This window comes from Miniopterus natalensis, chromosome 10, assembly GCF_054644295.1.
Source record: "Miniopterus natalensis isolate mMinNat1 chromosome 10, mMinNat1.hap1, whole genome shotgun sequence".
Classification (NCBI taxonomy): domain Eukaryota; kingdom Metazoa; phylum Chordata; class Mammalia; order Chiroptera; family Miniopteridae; genus Miniopterus; species Miniopterus natalensis.
Window position 1 is genome coordinate 44,338,528 of NC_142090.1, and position 25,104 is coordinate 44,363,631.

At 36.6% G+C, this 25,104-nt stretch overlaps 1 protein-coding gene across 4 annotated transcripts in view; it reads left to right on the forward strand.

Moving 5' to 3' along the window:
- Nucleotides 1–25,104, forward strand: part of SRPK2 (SRSF protein kinase 2) — a 226,076-nt gene that overhangs the window by 69,003 nt on the left and 131,969 nt on the right. For 2 of the 4 annotated variants that reach the window (XM_087821103.1, XM_087821104.1), the window contains one exon: nucleotides 20,535–20,598. The exons of 1 other annotated variant lie outside the window; for it this stretch is intronic. In XM_087821103.1, the coding sequence (XP_087677229.1) occupies nucleotides 20,561–20,598 (38 nt within the window). In that variant the 5' untranslated portion in view covers nucleotides 20,535–20,560. Of the gene's footprint in view, nucleotides 1–19,374; nucleotides 20,599–25,104 lie in introns of those variants that run through there. One more of the 4 variants, XM_016219555.2, reaches the window with a different exon arrangement.

A 25,104-nucleotide genomic window follows, 5' to 3' on the forward strand; every position in this document is an offset into this window, starting at 1 on the left:
CACACAAATTCTTAAAAGCTCAGTGGAAATAAATATTAATATGAAGGAGTGCATAATGGGCATGCAGTTCATTCATCCTGTTATATTCTGAAATTTATGAATATATTAAGCTAAGCCACTTAGGTGATTCACATTCTTGGAAAGCATTATATCAAAATGGGTTATGCTTCTAGTAGGATGAAGGGACCATTATATCTCTCCTGTGCCCATGGTACATTATAACAAAAGGTTAGTATTTCTAATTTTTTGAAGTTCCTCTTTAAAAGTTTTAAAAGCTTTTCTTTAAGGTAATCAAAATGTACTGATTTTTCTTAATCAGAAACATATGTTAGCTGTAGTGTTTTTTTAGGTTTCAACTTTTTGGGTAGGCCTTAAAAAATGAGAAAATAAAGGGTAATATCAGAAACATTAATATTTAGTTAAATAGAAACAATTATAGAATATCATGACACCAGATCTCAAATTTTAAAGATCAGGAAACAGGTTTAATAAGTTTCAGCATCTTTCCCAAAGTTTACAAAGCTAACAGTGGTTTAGGATTGAACCCCAGGTCTTACAACTCTCAGCCCAGTGCTGGGTGCCATGTCTTACACTCTCCTTGGAGGTGTAGGATTACAGAGATAATGAGAGAAGATGTGGAAGGAGGAATGAGAGCAGAGGAGAGTGATGTGTGTCAGATTCTACAGAATTTGGGAAGAGTGGTAACTGAGAATTAGCTGTTAATTTGTTAATCTTTATAGCAACTTTCAGTGAGTGCCTTCTGGATCAAGGGCATTGTGTTTGAGGAGGACCTTGCCGTCAGGGGCTGTGGCCAGGTGGAAGGTAAGGAAAGACGAATCTTTGCAAACATAGACGTGATGGACAGGATCAGATAACAAATAACCTCTGATGTGTCTCCTTCAACTCTAACAATCTGTGATTCTTTAGCAAACTGCCAGTCACCGGACTGTCCCCCCAGGTAGAAACTGTTTGAGTGTGTTTTGGGGTGTGGGGCAAGGGGCATAGGTGAGGTTTTGTTTAAAGTTAGGGATATGATAGAAGAAAGTGGTAGTGTTTGAGTTAAAGAAAGTGTTACTTGTTCTGCAAATAACAATAAAGCTTTGCTGTTGTGAGTATAGTTTCATCCAGACAGCAATAGATTTAACGAGGTTCATTACCCTTTATTTATTTATTTTTAAATATATCTTTATTGATTTCAGAGAGAAGAAAGGAGAGGGAGAGAGAGACAGAAACATCAATGATGAGAGAGTCATTGGGGATTGAGCCTGCAGCCTGGGCATGTGCCCTGACCGGGAATCGAACCCCAACTGGATCCTAGGTCGATGCTCAACCACTGAGCCATGCCCGGCCAGGCACCCTTTATTCTTAATTTCTGAAAAGTTAGCTCACCAATATTTTTTTCAAAAAGGTTAATAAAATGTGACATTCTTTTTTCTTTTTTATTATTTTTTAAAAATTTTGGTTTATCTTCATTGTTGAAAGTATTACAGATATCCCCGTTCCCCTCCCCATTGACCCGCTCCACCCTGCATTTGCCCCAGCCCCAGGCCTTCCCCATACTATTGTTAAAATGTGAAATTCCTAAAACAGAAATTTTGTCCTGCATCCTATCTATGGGCTATATGGGAAATATTTCATTTAAAAAATTATGTAGATAGAAAACATGCTCTTCAAAACATTGAGATGGGATGAAGCTTTTAGAAATGGAGAGTTATGGGGAACGTGAACTTTACTTGAAAGTATTGGGCTCTTCCACAGGAACCCTCTTATCAGTCTTAAAAACGGGAAAGTGAGACTGTGATGACAGAATAGTAGCCCCACCTCTACCCAGGCCCTGCCGAGAATGAGGAACATTGAAGGAACAAGGGCCTCTCTTCCCAGGGCCTGCACAGAAGTCACGTCCTCAGGGGCAGCCAGTTCAGTTAGGGATTGGCAGTGGATGTAGGGACTTGCTGATGATTCTTAAGTTCCAGTGGACACTGTGTTGGGGTCTCTGAGGGTCAGGGGAGGGGCTGGGAAATTAGGGCAGATTCATAGTGCTGGCTATATAGATAACCCTGGCTAACTGACTGAACTGAACAAATTCTGGGGAGGTGGGTAAGCTGTTCAAGCTGAAAGGCACTGTTGCTGGTTTTCTTGGTGAGAGAGAGGTTAGTGTGATGGAGGCCAGCTGAAGGCCTCCTGAAGGAAGCAGGCTATGTTGGGGATGGGCCCTGTGCCTCCTCTCTCTCCTGCTGGACTGGTGTGGAGTCAGTTGTAGGGAGGGCCAAGGGCTGCCTTTTCTAGCCTGGGAATTGGCAGCTTATTCTGAGCACAGTATCCTGAAGGCCATTATATTGCAGTAGTGACTGGATTGAATTTTGTTCTTGTTTAGTGAGCTTTTTAGCTTTTTCTATCCCTGAAATATCCTGCCAAAAATGCTAGCATGCAGAAGTGTCTTCCATGAATATAAAGTAGTCAAGAAGACTCTCCCTCCTCCCTTATTTCCTGAACAAGCCTTATGTTTTCACATCTTGTATATTGCTGTGGTATTTCCTCTTCCTAGAATGTTATTCTCTGGGTAACTTGCTTAGAGTAAATACCACCTCTCCTAGCTGTTAGCTACTGAGTTCCTTCTCTCGCCACTGTTCTGGACTTACTCTGATTTTACACTGTTCATCTTGTATTAGTGAGTTGAGTATGTTGCTGTTTTCTGTATTAGTATAATTCCTCTAATTTACTCTTACATCCCTAGGCCAAATATAGGTGCTCAAAAAACATTTGTCAAATACTATGATGAGGGTCAGAATTTTGGATCAAGCAATAAAACATTAAAAAAAAAATTGATACCTTGCACAATATACAAAAATTAACTCAAAATGGATTATAGACTTAAATGTAAAACTAAAATTACTCGAAGTAAACAGAAGGAGGGAATTTTTGTGATTTGAGTTAGGCAAAGATTTCTTAGATAGGATACCAAAAGTGTGATATATTTTAAAAAAGATAAATTAAACTTCCATCAAAGTCTTCTCTTTGAAAGACACTCTTAAGATAACAAAAAGAGAAGCCACAAACTGGTAGAAAATACTTATAAATTACACATCTGATAAAGGATTTGTATCCAGAATATTTAAAGAACTCTTCAAACTCAGTAATAAGAAAAGGTACCAATTAAAAAGTGGGCAAAAGAGCTCATATTTCACTAAAGAGGATACATAGATGGCAAATAAGCGCATAAAAGATGGTCCATTTTATCAGTCATTAGGAAAATGTAAATAAAACCATGAATACCTCTACACACCTTTTAGAATGGTTAAAATGAAAAGAAACTGACTATGCCAAGTGCTGGTGAGTACATGGAGCCACTGGACCCCTTCACACATAATACCATGTGACCCCACTTCCTTTACACAAGCAAAGTAAAAACTTATGTCATACAAAACCTTTATTTCTTTATTTAAAATATATCTTTATTGGCTTCAGAGAGAGGAAAGGCGAGGGAGAGAGAGAGAAACATCAATGATGAGAGAGTCATTGATCGAGCCCGCAACCCTGGCCTGTGCCCTGACCGGGAATCGAACCCCAATCGCCTGGATCCTAGGTCCACACTCAACCACCGAGCCACGCCCGGCCAGGCCAAACCCTTTATTTTTATAGCAGCTTTTAAAAAACAATTGCCCAAAATGGGAACCATTTAAGTTTCTCTCAACTGGTAAATGGATAAGCTGTGATACATTTATACAATGGAAACTGCTCAGCAATACAAATAAATGAACTAATACCATTGTATCAGATGGTTGAATCTAAAATGTATCATGCTAAGTCAAAGACGTCAGACTCGAAAGCTTAGACTGTACAATTGCTTCTGTAAAGGAAAAGGCAAGATATTACAGGGACAGAAAACAAATCAGTTGCTAGGAATGGGTAGGGGAAAGGTTGGCTGTGGAGTGGTTTGGGGGAAATGTTTTGGGCAATGGAACTCTGTACCTTGTTTGTGGGGGTGGTTACACAATGGTCTATGTTTATTTCCTGCAGAACACTTGCAGAACTGAACACTAAAGGGTGAATTTTATAGTATGTAAATTATACCTTAATTAAAAATGAAAACAAAACAAAAGTAATTGATATAGATGATTTAGCAAAGGTTTTGTTAACTTAGTTAAAGCTTGATAAAACTTTTCAAGTTTGGGGAAACAGTTTGTCAGAATGTGATAATCTCTGAGGGTCCTTCAGGGAATTGTGTGTGGACCTCCCAATACTGCCTTTTCTAGGAGTGCACCGCCAAGGACTGTGGGACCTCAGGCAAAATTATTTAACTCTGTGCCTCTGTTTTCTCATGAAAAATACACGGGGTAATAATTACAATACTCCATGGAAGGTTTTGGATTAAATGAGCTGATAAATGAAAAGTCTCCACAATAGGTGAGCTCAGTATAGTGAGCTCAGTATCAGCGTTAGCAGCTATTATTATTCTGTATCAGTGAATAGCTTCTTAAGCCTTCCTTAAATGTTTAAATGAAAGAGTGGCTATGATGTAGTTCTTCTTTGACTTCTTGAGACTAGATTTTTTTTGGTTCTTGTAAGGCCATTGGACTTACAGTTTTTTTCTCTTTCTTGTTTCCCTATAAATTCCTCTAACTTATACTTTATTGCATATTTGATTTTTAATAAACATGCTTGATACATGTGGAATCAGTCTTCTAAAGACTCATAAACAAATTGGAAATAATTTGTTATGACATACTCCCTTTTATGTTCAGAAGTGCAAAACTGATTCATTGACTTAAGAAATATGAGACAAAGCTAAATGTATCTCTTGAATTAGAAGCCAGGGAATGTGGTTATAAATTGAGATTTGGAAACCTTGGTAAATTTAGAGGACTGAGTGCTCTACATAAAAAGAAATATCAACTTGTTTGCTCTCTGTATACTATGTTACGTCTGTAAAATTGTTTTATACAGGGAAGGTACTCTCAGCACAGTGCTTATTGTGCTAGTATTTTGAACATGCTTGTTAAAAAGCACTTGTGGAATGGTTTGCAGAAATGACTGTGAGGTATGTTTCACTTAGCGTGTTTTTAAGGTTCATCCATGTTGTAGCATGTGTCAGAATTTCATTCCTTTTTACAGCTGAATAATATCCCATAATATAATAATATAATTTAATAATATATTTAACCCAGTATATAAAAATAGTAGCCTATAAATATGTAATATGTATAAAACATTAATGAAATATTTTTCATTCTAATTTTGTACTAACCACATCTCTGAAGTGCCACGTTTCAGGTGCTCAGGAACTGAATATGACTAGTGACTCCCGTTTTGGGAAGTGTAGGTCTAGAATTAGGGAAGGATTATTTAAGATTATTAACAGCACTATGTTTTTTTAAAAGTAACATTTGCTGAAAGACAAAACTATAGTCATCAGCCATAGAAAAAAGGGATTTAAAAATGGACAAAGATCCAGGCAAAGCTTTTCTCTTGTTTTAAACTTCACGAGGGCCCGGCCGGGTGTGGCTCAGAGGTTGAGCATTGACCTAGGACCCATGTAATCGGGGTTCAATTCCTGGTCAGGTTGCAGGCTTGATCCCCAGTCAGGGGCGTGCAGGAGGCGGCCGATCAATGACTCTCATCATTGATGTTTCTCTCTTTCTTCCTCTCTCTGAAATTACAATAAAGATATATTTAAAAAATAAAATAAAATAAACTTCACAAGGGATTGGAGCCTTTAGAGGCAGAATATTTCAGTATGAATTTCTTTTCACCACAAACTCTGATGAGAAGACTGCAGGACCTTTTTTTTTTTTTTTAAAGATTTAAAAAAAAAAAATTTATTGGCACGACTGTTGAGGCTCAGCGGTTGAGTATCGACCTATGATCCAGGAGATTGAAGTTTGATTCCCTGCCAGGGCACATTCCCAGGTTGCGGGCTCCATCCACCAGTAGGGGATGTGCAGGAGGCAGCCGATCAATGACCCCCTCATCGTTTCTTTTCCCTCTCTGTTCCTCTCCCTTCCTCTCTCTGAAATCAATAAAGACATATATAACAAAAAAGATTTTTAAAATTGATTTTTAGAGAGAGAGGAAGGGAGGGGGAGAGGGAAACATTGATGTGAAAGATGTGAGAGCTCCTGTGCTCCCCATGTGGGATCTAGCCTGCAACCCAGGCATGTGCCCTGACCTGGAATTGAACCAGCAACCCCTTTGTGCACAGGAGGGCGCCAGCCATCAGAGCCACACTGATGGGTCAGGGCTGCTGGAACTTTTTGATGGGGGCCGGTGATCCAGCCTGCAACTGGGGACCCTTCAGTCCGCCAGCCAAAGCTCTATCCACTGAGCCAACTGGCTAGGGCTTGACAGGATTTTTTTATCTGATTCACACTGCTCCAAATGTGGTGCTGGTAAACAGTAGGTAATTAACATTTTGAATAGAAATATTAAGTAATGAGTAGAACCAAATAGAAATTTGCAGTGGGTGTTATGGGGCTTGATGAAAACTCTTGCCCAGACTGCAATTTTACCTTTTCATTTCTATTCCTTGAATTTTGGGAATTGTCCTGATATATGTCAAGTACTCTTCTAGCTCCTCTGGCAGTCAGGTACTAGGAACACATGGATGGGCATGTAGATTGGAAGTGCCCAATGTCAGCTGTTTTAGACGTGGCTCTTTTGTGTGCTCTATCACGGGGCAGGCAGCCACACGTGGTCCAGCATCTTACGGATGGGGTAGCCTGGCTAAAGAAAATGAATTGAAATAATGTAATCCCCACCTCAGGAATTTGGATTTCTGAAACAGAGATTGTGTTAGTTTGTAGGACCAGTGTATCATTGTAGATAATAATAGCATTGCCTTTAGAGTATAAACCTGGGGCCAAGTTCTGTGTCTGCCACTTAAAAGCTGGATGACTTTAGACATGTTACCCCCCCCCCCCCCCCTTTTGGACTTTCCCCCTTCTTTACTCATCTATAAAATAGAGCTGATATTTGTATCTACTTCATAGTGTTTTTATGAAGATAAAGATATATAATCCTTGCCAAATTCAAAAGTTAGTCATTGTCATGATACAAAGCAAGCGTTATTGTTGCCTCTTTAATATAGAGATGCCTGACACACATTTATATTCTATGTGGAAGCTGCAGTTATAGAGCTAATCACTTGGGAAAGATTAAAGCAGATGACGGAGAAGCAGTAGGACCCTTGGAGGAGAGTGGGACTAGAACTCATATATGAGCCTTGATGGGAGAGACTCATAAACGTTCAAGTGTTACAGTTTAAGGAAAACTTCTGGTGCAGTGTAGGAATCTAGCTATTTATAGTTTCCTCAGCAGGTTAGAGTGAGTCATTTGGGTGTGCACACATATAGAGACATACGGCTGCCTGAGGGACAAAATAGAAGCAATACCAAGCAAAAAGCACTGTCTGGAGCCCTTGATGCAGAAGCAGACCTTCAGCTACTGTTCAGAGGCCCTGAGAAAATCTAAGTAGTGCCTATAATGAAAGGCTTTGAGGTAGCCAAGAAACTTCATATTATACTTACATTACTTTCTAATCAGACGTGAATGTTTCCATCTAGAATGGCTTGAGATCGATCATCTTTCAACTATCACGAACAGATACATGACTGTCCAGAATCACTCATTCCTTGAAGTCCTAGTAGCTGAGGTTTATCTGTATTTCAGAGGAGGAAATAGACTGCATTGTGAGAGCATTGGAAAAACTAAGTGATTAGGCAGTCATGTTAGCACAGTGTTCTACTTTTACCCTGGCATCTCTTCCATTATTCTTCTAGTTTAAAATATACTTTAAAGTTATGAAATATATCATGCATATAGTGCATGAAATGTGAATGTAAGTTTAAAGAATAATAAAATGGAACGTGACTCTCTTACTCAATAAACAGAATAGCAATCCAAGTAACATCCTGTTCCTCCCCTCCCCCAACATTTTCTTGCAGTCTCAGTCCAAATTTTAGGCACTTAGGCTTTAGAAAAAGAAGAAAGTTGGGTATTTCAGATGAGTTAAAGGTTTGTATATTTCAGTATAAATTGAGGAACCATTTTATTAAAATAGATAATGATATGACTGGCAGTTTTTTTTTAAAGCAAGACTAGAATTTCTGAAAGCTCTGATTTCTTGAGCCATTTTACACCTATCTTTTTATTGCTGTGGTTCTTTTGTGGGAATGTTTCTTGCTGTGTAATTGCTCTGGCATTTGATGCTAGCTTCTTAAAAAGAGGTTTTTTAAAAAAATTTGTTGATTTTTAAGAGAGAGGGAGGAAGGGAGGGGAGAGAGAGAAACATCGATTTGTTGTTCCACTTACGCATTCATTGGTTGATTATTTTTAAATGATTTAAAAAATTTTTTATTGATTGATTTATTTTTTTAGAGAGAGAAAGGGAGAGGGAGAGAGAGTGGGGGGAGAGATCGAGATTGCTCTGTTCCACTTGTTTATGATTATTCACTAATTTATGATTATGATTATTGCTTCTTGTATGTGCCCTAACCAGAGACTGAACCCGTAGCCTTGGTGTATCAGGATGACACTCTAACCAACCAAGAGCTACCCAGCCGGGCTGACACTAGCTTCCTGAGCACAAGCCTTTCTCCTCTTCATGGTCTAACAAAAGAATCCTAATATTCTGATGGCACTATTTACAAAATGTAGTTTTGATCTTGGACTCCACCTATGAGATTCTCTGATTCTACAGCACTCGCCTCTCTGTCTTCAGCATATTTCCATCCATTAATTGAGACTTGATCATTTTTGGTCTGCTAAATTCATACCTATAGGATTTCTTTTAAGTTCACCAATTTATTTCAGCTATTTTATTTTGTTTTAAGAGTCTGCTCATGATGCAATTAGAAGGGACAGACTGAATTTAGTTTTTAAAGCTAGTTTTTAATGCCAATTTTACAACCTCCGTGAAACTCCCTTTCTTATGATAGAACAGTGTCAGAAGAACTTAGCTGTTCTTTTCTTTTCCTTCTTCAGTTTAACACTCTCAAAATTCCAACAGAACATTGCTTTGACCTTGATTAAACTGTGAATTTTATTTGAAAGTGAAAATTGGCATCTTAGAGGCTATTTATAAAATAGTGTGATGGCAGTCTTTTTGCAGTGTCCATTTGAAAGCTGCTTAACCACAAAAGGGATTTGCTTTTAATGGAGTATCCTTTGGTAACACTTAACTTTATTTAAGAAAATTATTTTTAATTACACAGATAATACCTATAAAAAATTTAAGTGCATGTAAAGGTAAAATCCCCACTGACTATCATTCTTCATTCCATATCCTAGCTCCAGAAGTAAGGAAGACCTCTTTCCAGTCATTTTGGAGTATATTTTTCCCTTGTGTGTGTGTATACGTGTATATATGTGTATACATATGTAAATGCACCTATGAAAATCTATATAACAAAAGCAGTATATTGTGTGGATAATGCAGGTTGCGATTTTTCTTGGTTTTGGAGATCATTCAGGACATGTAGAAAGATCTACCTCATTCTTTTCAAATGCTGTATATTATGAGTTACCATATTTGATTTAACAGTTGGGTTGTTATCCATTATTTGCTGTTGCATACAGCATTATGATGAGCATCTTTGTGTGATTCTCCTGGGACACGCAATGTTTTTCTGGCTTAGATTTGGAAAAGGTGGAATTACCAGATTGTAACTATCTAGTATTCCCTATATTGAAGTCAGTACATAGAATATTGTTTGGCATGATTGGCTAATTAATTGTGCTTGTGAAATTAATTATGTGTTTGTAATATTGTCATTTTAGTTATATAGGGAGGACAGGGGCCAACTGTAAAACTAGTGATTCTCAATACTGGCTTGTACATCAGAATTACCTCTGGAACTTTTTAGGCATTATCACATCAAGAGAGTGATTTAGTACATCTGCAAATTGGTACAAATGGCCCTTAGTAGGAAGACAAAAATTAAATACAAGAGATAAATCCTGAGACTTTCTTAGAATGCCCAAATTACCCAGTACTGGTCTAGTACCTAACTTACCCTGTAAAATGTAGTTAGATATAACAGAATAATTTTATTTTCTCTAGACATTTAATGACTTTTCTCTAGATGTAAATTAATGACTTTTGATCTCCCCCAAGCATTCAGCACAGTGTATAGGTGTAATAAATTGTTTTAAGATTGACAGAGACCCCGGTTGGGCGTGGCGCAGCGGTTGAGCGTCGACCTAGGATCCAGGCGATCGGGGTTCGATTCCCGGTCAGGGCACATGCCCGGGTTGCGGGCTCGATCAATGATTCTCTCATCATTGATGTTTCTATCTCTCTCTCTCCTTCTCCTTTCCTCTCTCTGAAATCAATAAAGATATATTTAAAAAAAAAAGATTGACAGAGAGGAAGAAAGATATTTTTAGGGGGGAGGGGACAGCAAGATTATAAACATGAAGTCTGAGTAGGACTGAATTTGTAGGATTATATTATACTTTTTATAAATATTAATATATGAGTATAAGTTTTTTATTATGGAAAAATTTAAGAGCATTCTAAATCAGACATCCGTGGCCCTGGTCAGGTAGCTTAGTTGGTTAGAGTGTCATCTCCCTAATCCAAAGTTGTAGATTGGATCCCTGGTCACGGCACATACAAGAATCAACCAGTGAGTGCATAAATAAGTGGAACAACAAATCAGTGTTTCTCTCTCCCCCTCCTCCCTCTCTAAAAAAAAAGAAAATTAAATCAGACATGCATAGAACATAGTGGTTGAGGGCCCAGACCCTATGGATAGGCTGTCTGGGTTCAGATTCCCCTTTTACCATAGTAGTTAATACGAACCATAGCAAGTTGTTTAGCCTTTCTGCACCTCAGCTTTCTCTGTAAAATGGGGATAATGATAGTATTTATCCTACAGGGACATGGGAGCATTAAGAGAGTTGTTTTATATAAAACAAATAGAAGAGTGCCTAACACATTGTAATTGGTATGAAATGTTAGCAGTTATTGTTTTTGCTATTTATTACAAATAGAATTATTATTATTCCTAATGTCTTAATCCTTAGACATTATTTCATGCGTAAAATATTTTCTAAGTGACCAGAAACTGGCAACTCAGTGCATGTCTGGTATATTGTGCTCTGGGGTATTGATTCAAGGACACTTCGATATAACAATGAAAGCTAAGATTTTTGTGTGTGGCCTTGTATGTTGATTGTTGCATATTATTATTATTATTTTTTGATTGTTGCATATTAAAATGCAGAACTAGTTCAGATTTCATGTTCATGTAATTGGTGGGAAATCTCACAGACAGCAAGACAAGAATAAAGTAGCCTCAGTCTATTTTGCTGAAGTGTTTGTTGTACTTCATAACATTTTGTAAAGAAACAAAGCCTTGGAAGTAGATTTTACTATTGCTTGCTTGCTGTTAGAGATTTATAGAAATAAGGGATGACTGAAGTTTGAGGTGAGAATTTTAGGGTTTATAAATGAGAGAAGTGATAACTGGCAAAGTTCCTGAGGGGATAAATACTGTGTGGGTGTACAGACACAAAATGAATTGTGGAGAATTAATGAGCCTTATAAATAATTCTATGAAATTTAATATTTTCTCCTCAGCATGATATACCATTTAAAAAATTTGCTTTTAAATCGCATTCACTTGCCGAATCTCTTATTTTAGTTTTGGCTACATGATTGGTTATATTTGTACTCTGTAAAACCAGCTTTGTGTGGCAGGTAGATGCTCTAGGAACAGGCCTTGCCAGTATCTCTGACTTCATTTCCTGTTTGTACCTACCTCATTCCCACCAGTCACCAAAACAACTTTGGTGGCCCACATGATAGGGTTCTCTGTAGCTTGTGCCATTTTCCTGTTCAGAGTGGGCATTTCTTCACTTAGCAAAGTCACCCTAACCCTTGTAACCAAGTCCAAATGCTTTCTCTGACCCCTCCCTTTGGTCGCTTCTTCCTTGCAGGCTCTGCAGCACAGTTGTGGAGCTGGGCTTTGACAGCTAGGCCACCTGGGTTTCATCCTGGCTTAGCCACTTACTAGCTCTGGAATCTTTTTTAAAAAATGGAAATAAAGTTCACTTAAGTCACTGTTTTAACCATTTTAAAGTGTACACTTCAGTGGCTTTTAGTGTATTTATAATGTTGTATAAACATCATATCAATTCCTGAACATTTTCATCACCCAAGAACTGCCAGAATGTTTTCCAAAGCAGTGATACCATTACCAGCAGTGCATGAAGGCTCAAAATCTTCCATATCCTCGCCAACACTTGTTAATGTATTTTCTATTATAACCATCCCAGTAGGTATAAAGTACTTCATTGTTGTTTTGATTTGCATTTCCCTAATGACAGGTAATGTTGAGTATCGTTTCATGTGCATGAGTATCTTTTCATGTGCATGAGTATCTTTTCATGACCATTTGCACTTCTTTGGAGAAATATCTATTTAAATCCTTTGCCCATTTTTTGATTGGGTTGTTGGGTTTTTTAATTGTTAGTTGTAAGTGTTCTTTATATACTCTGGATGCCAGTACTTTTTCAGATACATGATTTGTAAATATTTACTCCCATTCTGTGATTTATCTTTTTTCTTGATAGTGTTGTTTGATGTACAGAAGTTTTAAATTCTTACGATGTTCAGTTTATCTATTATTCTTTTGTTTCTTATGCTTTTGGTGTTATATTTAAGAAGTTCTAGCCTAATCCAAAGTCATGAAGATTTACAACTATACTTCCTTTTAAGAGTTTTATATTTTTAACCTTTATATTTAGGTCTTTCATCCATTTTAGGTTAATTTTTGTATTTGGGGTGGGGTAGTTCAGCTTTGTTTGCACATGAGTGAATATTTAGTGATTTTGCACCATCTTTTGAAGAAACCGTTCTTTTCTGAAAGACTTTGGCACTCTCGTAAAAAATTAGTTGTTTGCCATGTGAGAGTTTATTTATAGACTAATTGTATTCTGTTGATCACTATGTCTGTCCTTTTGCCAGTTCCACACTGTTTTGATTATCATAACTTTGTAGAAGTTTTGAAATCTAGATGTGTGAGTTCTCCAGCTTTGTTCTTTTGTTTTGGCTATTCAGGGTCCCTTGCATTTCCATACGAATTTTAGGGGCAGCTTGCCCATTTCTACAAAAAAGGCAGTTGGAATTTTGATAGGGATTGTTTGAATCTGTAGATCAAATTTGGGGGAGTATTGCCATCTTAATTACAGAACGTCTTCCAATCCATAAACACAGATGTCTTTCGATTTATTTAGGTTTCTAATTTCTTTCTGTGTACAAGTCTCTCACCTTCTTGGTTAAATTTATTTCTAAGTATTGTATTTTATTTTTAATGCAATTGTAAATGGAACTGTTTACCTCTGGAACCTTAAGCAAATTTCTTAAACGTTCAAAGCTTCTGTTTCTGCATATGTAAAATGGATACTAAGTACCTATTTTCTCCAATTGTTGTGAGGATTAAGTGAACTATTTCATTTACAAGGCTTAAATAAGCCTTATGGCTCAAGCTAAATGTTAAATGTGAACTCTTTGAGGGAATGAATTTTGTTTTACATATTTTTCTGACACATTCTTCCCCCTGCTCAAGTATCACGGAGCTTAGTACCTGTTGGGTACTGAGGGAATATAGAAGGGTGGAAAAATTGGACTATATCACATCAATTTCAGTTCTTCAGTTTGCAAGTTAATGTGGATTGGGAGTTAGGGAAACTAATTCCTCCTTATACCCACATATTTTGATATGGATTGTTTTTTTACACGTGTAAATAAGCCTTGCACAATAATTTTGCCACCTCTTAACACACTGAAGTTTCTTTTTAAGATGATTGAGTGGTGGACCTTTGCTATATTAAAGGAGTTGGAAAGCAGGCATTCATTGTCTTGGTGACCTCAGTCTTTTATATGCCAGAATTATGAATGAAATTAAAATGTCTTAATTTATGAAATTTTAAGTCACAATATTAGAGAACCAAGTATTTCAGTTGTATATTAACATCTAGTATGAAAAATTCTCTTCAGTTAGAATTGTAAAAATACTTCCCTTTTCTGAATATTCTGTGATATAATTTCTAAAATTCATATATTGTTTCAGAAAAATATACAAGTGACATTTATTTTGTAAGTGTAAAACAGAGAAAGCTTTAAAACTTGGCTTCATGATGAACAGAGCATTGGATCTCACCCTGAGTGTAACAACAGCTCCGTTATCTAAGAACTTGTGTTACTTCTGCTGTCTCCATCAGGGTAGGAGCGCCTTTGTTCTGTTCAGTGGCTGGATTAACTATTAATGATACTCGGCTGTGGTGAGAAACCTGTAGACAACTTTCAGGGATTAGTTTCATTACATTTCATTGCTAATAGAGGACAGTGATATGAGGCTAATAAAATTAGGAACTTATTTAAGCATTCATATTTTCATACTTTAATGCATTTCTGTATTTAGTTCCTGAAATTTTTCAACATCAAAATAACAAAACTGTGGTAATACTGTATGATGAACTGTAAAGTTTTCATGCGCTCCATATGGTGTTAGGATGGGTGATTTTGGGTCTTGGGCCCAAGCAACTGTCTTTTTTTCTTCTCTCTGCTTTCTTGCTGGCTGGCTTCCAGGGGAGTGGGTTAGGATGGGAATCCCAGTTTGAGGGGATTGATCCACTTTTCCTATTAGAATTTGAGAATCAGTAACAAACCTTTTTTTTAAAGAATCATTTTTTGATTTTTAGAGAGAGAGAAGGGGAGAAAAACATCGATGTAAGAGCATAACATTAATTGGCTGCCTCCTGCATGCCACGTGGCCCCATCAGGGATTGAGCCTACAACCCAGGCATGTGCCTAGACCGGAATCAAACTGGCCACCCTCTAGCGTATGAATGATGTCCAACCAACTGAATCACACCAGCCAGGGCAACAATCTTTTCTTTTTTTTTAAATTTTTTTATTAGTATTTCTTTTGGGTAATAAATTGTACTCAGAACAATAGTTTAAAAGGTGACAGAAGGAAAACATTGCCTCTAGTAAATGAAGTTTCTGATAAGTGGCAGCAGCAGCCACCTGGAAAACTCTGGACCAGAAATGTAGCCAGCCTGAGATTACCTCCTCCTTCTATCCCCCACCCCACCCCCACCCCATTGTACACTTTGGAGTGACCACATTGTAGTTGCCTGGCACTGTACCATATTCAGGAACATAAATAATTCTGTTTTGAAATTATGGCAGGAGGAAATTTGATACTGGGAAAAGACTGCTTTTAAGGAAGGCACAATGAAGTTGAGCATTTTATCTTGAAACATAAAATTAGATTCTGAAAGCAAGCTTAAGTTGTAATTAAAAAATATGCACTGAGTTTTAGAATGAACAAAGAATGTTATGTTGATTGTTTTTGGCCTACATTTTTTATACTAACTTTTCTATAATATGATTGGGTAACTTGTAAGTAATAATGCAATTGTAAAGAAGGACATTTTTGCAGACTATTTAAGAGTGCCATTCTTCCCCCTACTCGTTAGTCTTTGATAATCAAATAATTATTTTTGAGACACTTAGCATATTATTGTTCTCACTGATTTTTCATCAGTTACTAACTTCCCTAATTCCTTCTGTATCCTCATTTGTCAGTGGGTTTACTTGAGATTCTAACTATTTAGTGTCTTCCGTCAGCTTTGCCAAATGTTGTATCTTTTTTTAATCCTCACCCGAGGATATGCTTATTGATTAGAGAGTGAGAGAGAGAAATATTCATCCGTTGCCTCCTGTCCTTCCTCTCTCTTTCTCTCAAATCAATAAAACATATCCTTGGATGAGAATTAAAATAAAGTGAGTATAATGAGAATAAAAAGGTGGTATGAAGGTAGATTGGATAGAAGAGAATTACTAGGGAAATCCCAGTGAATTGATTTTTCTTTCTTGGTGTATAAGGTGATGAGTATGATGTTTCATACCAACCAGTTATTTTAATTAAGAAAGCTAACTAATAGGATGATTTAAATTGGTTGGAGATACGAGAAAATAGCATTTAAGAAACTGATTTAAAAGAAGACTGAAATGTTCTGCTTGGGTTTGCTAGGTCCTTGGAAGTTTAGCTATAGGTCTCAGAGACAGTAATCTTCTGGAGAAGGTAATGTTATTGCTACCAATTTATTTATTTTTTCCTTTAAATGTCTTCTTTATAAATTCATGTGGTTCATCTAGGTCAGGGATGGGGAACATGTGGCCTGTGGGCCGTATCATTTGGTCTGGCCCTGCCAAGGCAACTGCAGGCGGGCTTAGAAATTCAATAAATCTAGGAGCTTTTTTCATAGCTAATTTTTAAGCTGATAACTTTTTATGGCCCTTGAATAATGTTATAAATATCCAAATGGCCCTTAGCAGAAAAAAGGTTCCCTACACTTGATGTAGGTGATTTCATGAGTATCCTTTTAGCTCTTCAGTTGTTCGAATATCTGATTAACTGTATCTGGAAATGTATATTTAAGGACACTGACTTAGCTAGGTTGTAACTTCAACACCGGCTAGACTAGAATAGGCCAACATGACCATGAAAGTATCAACAAATAAGTGTGAATTGAAGTGAAAATTCAGGAAGCTATGGTCTCAGTGGGGAGTCAAACAAGTAACATGTATTTTAGTAGTTCTGTAGTGCAAGTGCATGGTCCATAGAGGGGCAGAGGAGGAGGACTGTTTTCTGTCTGGGAAGATATCAGGGAGGAGGTAACAATTGGGGTGAGATTAGAAAAACTGAGTTGGGTGTGCAAGGGAAACAAACTGGACGTGACATTCTAGGGAGAGGAAACTGAATAAGAAAAGACTTGGTAGTGTGAGCAAACATGGTGTGTTTTGGGGAATCACACAGTAGATCTCAGCATTTCCAGAGTATAAAATATAATAAAAAGGAGAATGGCGGTAATGATATCCCAAAAGAGACAGGGGTATTAGTCTAGGATCCTTCAAAAATTTCTGGCTTAGAGGGGCAGTGATGCTGTTCACTGGATAAAGACTAGAAGGAGACATTAGATTGAGAAATTGATGAAGTTAGTTTTAGACATTGCATTTGAGGCATATAGGAACCATCTAGGTGAAAATGTCTAGTGGGGTCAAAGGATATATAGTTCTGGGGTGCAGGGAGAGTATTGGGCTAGAAATTCAGATTTGTCATCAGTGCCCTTATGGTTGTGAATGTCAAGGGACTAGATAGAAGAGTCAGTGAGTCAAAAGAGGGTCATGCAAGAATCACCAATATTTTAAGGAGTGGGTGAGGAGGTCATCCAGCAGAGGACCCAGAGTTAGGAGGAGAATCATAAAAACATAAAAACATTAAAAAACACACAACACCTTATGTTGTTTTGTAATGTTATTTAGAAATTAAAATAAAATTATGACTAAAAAAGTCAAGTTAACCATAATTTAAATATGCTCACTCAAGTTACCACTTGCTTATTTTCTTTGTAAAATAAGGAAGTGTGGCCGTTTTTGGTACTCATTGGTCTGAATATATAAATGGAGACAGTGGATGTTTGAATAAGTATGTATTTACAAGGTTTAAATACTGCTGCTTTGTAAGAACTGAGGAGTGGTGGTGACGAGTAATTGAGAATTGTGGGGGTAAGGTGGGGTATTAGGTTTTAAAATGTGACCTTGAAAAGCATACTGGAAGTCTTCATCAATTTATAGACCAAAATAAATTCTGGAAGGGTCCAAGATTTACATATAAAATAAAACTATGAAGCATATTAGAGGACAATAGGATGACAATTCTAAAAATTTTGGTGTGGGGAAAGTCTAACAGGAAGACATAATTCATAAAGGAAAAGATTAGTGGACTTAATTGCAGAAAAATAAAGTATTGGGTCCTGGATACTGTGAATAAAATAGAAAAACAACCAGCTAATTTTGGGGAAATATTAGCGGTGAGTGTAAGAGAACTTACTAAGTGTGGTCATGGGAGTAGATGACTCAAGTGATCAGAGGTTCAGGAGACTTCAAGGAGACTACTGAGGAGGCCACTGTCCTTAGCCAAGGGTTTTTGGAAGTCATACCAACATGAACATCAAAGCCCCAAAGATTATGGGAGGTATTGTGCTGGAGTGAAACTTAGTGACATAGCTTTTGGAGTTCTGAAAGACTGTGGGGAGTAATCAGACCCATGGATGGTACTGCGAAGGTGCTGAGTAGATAGTAACAGATGAAATACATGGGCCTCAAAGGATATGATATTAACGTAGTATTGGTGAACATTCTTGAACCTTTCTGTCATTCTGGAGCTATAAACAAATCTGAAGGTTTGATGAAAATGTGAAAATGATGTTGGAAGCCTTTTCATGTATTATTTGAAACCATTTGGTTTGGAGATCCCAAAGCCACCAGCCAGAAAGTGGTTTAGAGCTTTAACTTTTCTTTCTAATGTTATAAGATGGATATAAACTTCATTAGAATTGTGTAGTTTAATCTTGGGGTTTTTCAGTTTCACTGCACAGCTTTTATATAGATACACTGAAGTGTGAACTTTCGTCTTTTTGGAATGAAAAACTGCCACCATGAAGACATTCAAGTGTAACCTCATTTCTGAAGTGGCTAGTTGATTAACTGGGACTAATTCTCTAGGTAGGGAGACTGAGATACAGGTTAAAGTTAAATTCCCACATATAATAACACTCTGGTGATAAAAAGGTAGATGTTGAGGCTTAGTAGTAAGAGAGAGAGGGAAGATTAAAAATATGGAAAGCTGTTTAAAATGGGACAGACCTAGTTTACCTCATGAACTCATCCAACAAATATTTATTTAGGATGACAGTCCTTTGCTAGGCACTACCTATCTAGCAATAAGCAGAGAGGGCTTATGTGCCAAGTATGACACTACAGGACTTTATGGATTTTTTCATTAAATCCTCACAACAGCCCCTCACATAGGAATTATTACCCCCATTTTGTAGGAGAGGAGAGGCTTAGAGAGTTTAAGTAATTTTCCCAAGGTCATGTGGCAACTGAAAATTATGGAGGTGCCTGCTTTTGAATCCCAGGTTACTTGGTGGCAGAGCCTGAGTGAACACTTAAACAGTGGGCTTTTTTTAAACTGGCAGGAGGGTCATTACTGAGCATTCACTATGGTATTAGGTGCCAGGCTTTGTAATACACGTAAGAATCCTCAAGGTAAGTTTCATTATCATCATCTCAGTTTACCACAGTGCTGTGTGTTCTCCCCAGTGGTCAGCTGGTTTGGCTACAGCCTGTGGTAGATTCTATTCTCTCATTAGATATTCATGCCAGTTTTATAGTGCCCATTGGATGAAGTTGTAAGCTTAAGCAATTTGAAAAAAACCCTTATTTGTAACAACATGAAGAGGATATTCCTGTACAGGTCCGTTGCATTTTATGCAACTAATTTTTATTCCCTTTGCCATCACATTTTTTCATATTCCTTTTGTTTCCATGGTCAAGATTTAAAAATTAAAATTTGTTTTACGCTTAAGAAACAACCCCAAACTATTGAAATATATTTTGAAATCCTTAGGCAGCCTCTAGCATTTCAGTGGCACTGTGTTTTAATTTTGGTATGTAACTTTTAATTAGTAATAAGAAAACTCATTTACAAAAAGGAAAACAGATTTACATGTGAAGTAGTCTGGATAATAAGACCATGTCAGTTTTATTCACGTAAAATTATGTCCTTTAGGTTAATCATTAGTATTTTAGAGGAAATGCGTTAGTTGTTTTCCTCCTCTTTTCCCCTCCCTCTTATTTTTACCTCTTCTTCCCTTTTGTCTATTATCTTTTTTTCCAAATCAGTATCAGGTAGTTATCGTTTAATTAAATTGAATTGGCATGTACGTTTCTGTTTGCAATGGCATTGTCAGGCCTTTCCTAAAAGGAGAAGTCGATTATGTGCTAGGTAACTGGGTGTTGCTGCTCACTTGTGCTGTACTGCGAAGGAGGAGGGGAAAATTAAGGTGTAAAATACAGTCTTTCACTAAAGGAGTAGGGAGTAGATACTAAATACATCTTTAATTAAAGGCAATCAGGAAATTATAACAGGTGAAAAATTTTTAATCTATAAATTGGGGTTCTGGTTTACTATTTCATTCTTAAGTGACAAAAATGATTCACTGAGCCATATTTTTCAGGGCTGGTGAAATAGAAGTAGCCAAGGGTTTTATATCTGTTCATTACAGCCTGTAACTTTATTACCGAGGCGTCTCAAATGATCTAGTATGTGGTATCTACTTGTTAGCATTTCTTGTTTGTATTTTAATTTGTTGCCTTTAAAATCTTCTTGTAGAGACAGGCTAGTTCTACCTTAAAAAAACCCCATACACCCCTCTACTTAAAAGAAATGGTACTTCCTGCTTTCATAAACAGTCATGTGCATAGTTTAGCAAGGCCTGATGCCTCTGGAGCGTTTTCCCTTTATAGCACCATTGAATCCCAGTCCTAACAGAAGTACTGCGAATCTTGTGGCCTCATTTTGAACAAAAGGGATTAGAGAAGAAAAATCTCTTGATATAAGGCTTGAAAGCAAGGACAGGCAATCTTGGTTGTGAATATTTTCTGATTTTTCCAGAAATCAAGCAGAAGATTGAGCTGCTGATGTCAGTTAACTCTGAGAAGTCGTCCTCTTCAGAAAGGTACAGCTACATCTCTTGCATGAACAATTAATGGTGTAGCATTGCTAAGAAACAAACCAGGACATTTTTTTTCTTGTCAAGTTTGCTATATAACGTATTGTACTGCATGCTGGTCGTTGTGCTGTATTGAAGATGTGTTTTGGGCAGGCTGTTCTGCTTTTACAAAGGGTAATTGATTTTTTTAAAAAATAGTGAAGCCTAATCAGCTGCAGCATGCACACCATAACACAGCAGACCGCGGGTTCCTGTGTGACAGCTGTTTAAGGCTTTAAAAATAATTTACTTAGCTAAAAAACAAACAAATCTTGCTTGCTTTAAGGAAATGCTAGTATTAGATTTTCTTCCTATATTTTGATGTTGTTGCTACACAAAATTACCAACACTATATGTAAGATTTAGGTTAAAAATACTTGACGTTGGTTGTAATAAATATTTTCTTATGTGAAAAGGGAGTGCCATTTGTAAATAGCTTAGGAATTGCAAACCCACAGATTAGTCACATTCTGAAAGAGAGATATGATGCTTCTTCAAGTCTGTGCTAGGAAATGGAACAGTCACTGCATGCAGTAATGGTTCATGCCTGCAGGTAAGGACAAAATGACTCAAGTATTTTTAAAGCAATTATTTTATCTGTCAATCAAATGATTATACTTGTAAGGCAGTATTTCCTTAAAATGGTTATTTACTTAATAAATAGAAGTAAAGATACTTTTATCTCAAGTCAGAAATGAGGCTGTAGTTGCCTATTTTGCTATGTAAATAATGTGTTCACTTCTGTTTGCCAAAATTTTGTATACTATATAGTGTTTTAAATTGGGGTTCTTGGGTGTATAGTTGATGCTTACCTTTCTCTTGATAACCTAATAGTTTATACCTAATGTTGATATTTTGTATTTTAGGTGTGTTGATAGATCTTTTTCATGGTTAGTTTTCAGGGTTATCTTTTTTGTTCATAGATTTAATATTTAGGAAAACATGATGGGGAAATAATTTGGTAGTAAGGAGTGATATAGGAAAAACACTGGGAAAAAATATGTGAAGAGCTTAACATGGTAAAAGGGATTTAATTAAAGTACACTAGTGTATGGTGGACATGATCTGATGACAAAATGATGACATTAAATCGATTTATTAGTATAACTAGGTGAAAGGCTCCTGGCTATAATTCAGGGCATTACAAATGTGGAAGATGTTACTGCTTTCTTTAGAGATTGAAAATAGAAAAATTTAGGCACATTTGTGTTTATTTTTATGTAGTGTCTAACTTCTGGTTTGTGGCTAGCCATCCGTTTTTAAGCATTCTGTTTGCTGAGATGAAAATAATCGTCAGCCTTGTGAATGTTCTGCCTGTAAAATGGTGGTGATGGGAAGGGGAGAAGGTGGTGGTGTAAATAGTGAATGGTCTGGGTGCCAACTGTAATGTTAGAGTTTTGTTACTAGGAAGAGCAGTTTTAATGGGATGACGGCAATAATTATGTTGGCTTTTTGAGTAGCATGACTTTTCTGTTGATAAATTGAGGGTTGAAGAGAATGGACACAGATTATTGAGAAATTTATTGTTAAAATACATTCTTATAAGGAAAGATTCTAAAGTATTTTGGTGATTACATTTATTTATTTATTTTATTTTATTTTATTATTAATTTTTACCTAAGCTCCTGTGATTAAATTTGATGAAAAGGGAGTATGCATGTGGCCATGATTTTAAAGTTTAGAAATCAACTGCTATGCTTATAACAACTTTATGCACACTTTTACCAGAGCTTGCTTGTTTTGTTTGATATTCCAAATATCTTTACACATACATTTGTAAGTTAAGATACGCTGACTTAATGGGTGATAAATGTGGTTTATGGGGCAGCTAACACCTTGCAAACACAGAAATTGTTTTACTAATGTAAATATATTAAAAATATAAGTCACTCCCCCTCCTTTTTTTTTAACATATGATGATGAATAGTCAAATCATTTATCTTTTTAATTTGTTTGGAAGAACTTGAAAAACAAGAATCTCATGTTAAAAAGAAAATTATGGCCTAGTAACACCATATCCTGCCCAGGAGTTTTAATAGCTTTCAGTGCCATGTAGCGGTACCATCACATTCTTTAATTCCTTGTTCACCAGTTACCTAAAATTTGACTAGTTTTTAAAAAAAAGTTAGTTGCTTGAGGCATGACCTCAGTCTTAAAGATATTTGGAATTTACAGATGGTCAGCATTTCCATGTATTTATTGGTGTAGGAAGGATGAAGAAATGCAGTCTTTCTTTAAAGAGGGGAAAGCTACTTTTTGTAAGAAACCAAGTTAACATTTGCCACAATTGATTTTGTTCACTGTCTGCAATATAGAGTGATCTTTGGATATTTCAGTGAACCAAGTAAAGAAACAACACTTCTAAGAACAGTGATGTGATGTTCCTAATAATTTTTCTATGTCATATATGTAACCCACTTAATGGGAATTTCTAGCCTTGTGACAGAGTATTTGTTGAATTATTTTTTTCCCCAGACAATTTTGTGCAATGGAGAAAGGAAAGGAACATCTGTAATACTTTCAACAATAAAGATAAATAAAAAAGAAAAAAAAGAAAAGCAAAACAACAAAAAAACCAGCTTATTTTTGTAGACAAGGAGCTTTCATTGAAAAATACAAGTATGAGTCAAAGTAATGTGATAACGGAGTTTTGAAGATTTTTTTTTTTTTGTGGGGGGGGCTAGATTAGAAAATGTTAAAATAACAGATCTCAATACCACCATGAAATTTAAAATTATATCTTTACCTTTAACAGAATAGTGGAGGTCCTAACAAATGCCATTTTGTGGGGGAGGCATGGAATACTACTCTTTTGTTTAGAATGGCTGACTCATAGGACAAAAACCAATGGAGTAACGAAAATTTACTTTTTCATGGTCTTATATTCTAGAGAGAGATAAAAATGTCAACCTACATTTTAAAAATTAGGGACAGAGAATATTATTGAATGAATTTAAAAAACTATTATGTCTGACTTGCATGTTATTCCCAGGCAAGAGGAAGACGTATCTGTTTCAAGTGCATACCCTTCCAAGGTTTTGCTTCTTGCTTTTTAAAATCTAGAACACTCCTGGGATTTGGAAATTTATGGGGTAGAGTAGGTGGGGAAGAAGAGTAAGAGGAGTAATAATAACTAATAGCTAGAAGAAAGATAGTAATCATTTATTAAACATTTTTATTTTTAAACTATGTTATTATTTAAAAAAAATTTTTATTTATCGATTTGAGAGAGAACATTGATTTGCTGTTCCACTTATTTATGCATTTATTGGTTGATTCTTTTATGTGCTCTGACTGAGCACTGAATTCCAACTTTGGCATATGGGAATGATGCTCTAACCAACTGAGCTATCTGGCCAGGGCTTATTAAACATTTTTAAATTCTAGTTCTAAGTGAGGGGAGAGAGAGAGAGAGCAAGAGAACACACATTTTACCCCAGCCGGGTAGCTCAGTTGATTGGTCCCGTACACCAAGAGGTTGCAGGTTCAATCCCTGGTCAGTGTGCATATAGGAGGCAACTCATCTGCCCCCCCCCCCCCCCCCAATCCGTAAACATAACCTCAGGTGAGTATTAAAAAAAAGAAAAAGAAAAAAATGGCTGTTGGGAGGACTCAGACAAATTATCCCAGAAAGATCCTGTGTGAACAGAAAGCACTTTGCTGTACTAAATTATTATCAGACTGTATTGCTACTTGTTTAGTTAATTCATGAACAAAATTGGACAACTCTTGGTATAGAAGTGGTGATCCCAAAGTGCTCAGAGCCATGATTCCGAGCTCGTCTAGACTGACTCCAGGGAGAGCTGAGCAGTTTGTGAGGTGAGGGGCCTGAGAAACATTGCCTGTAACTGCTGTTGTTTTATGTAAATGTAAATGGATGTTTTTGTAATTAATAAACTTCATAATCAGTCAAAAGTTAACTAAATATCAGTGCCTACAAGGTTTGCATTTTCTCAGGGAACAGGTACTAAAAGGATCACTTCTTGTTGTGTGTGTGTTGTGTGTGACATTTTTTGGTGTTAAAAGTGGTCCTCATACTGGAATAAATAATAAATGGTAGCCTAGATAATTAGCATCCCACATACCTAGCACACATTTGAATTGACAAATTGCTAGCTACCTTTTTCAGGAGAAAGGAGAAAGGGAGAGGGAGAAACTATAAAAATATTTTTGCTGTGGCCTATATTTTAACGATGTTGTATAGTCAGGATTGGTGTGAAGTAATAAAAATTGTATGTTTTCCCTCCCCAATATAAGGACATTTGAAACACGTAAAGAACCTGTGCTATTTTTGTATGTGTATTTTAATTCCTTTTCTTATTTTGGAGCTTCAAGTGAAAAGAAAAAGGGCATATGGTAATGATGCGTGGTTGCAGAGAGCAAAAAGAGAAGCCTGGGAGAATAAGGAAAAGGGGAGGGAAGAAAAAGTAGGGGTGGGAGGTGAAGAGAGAAGGAAGTAAAGGATATTCAGTG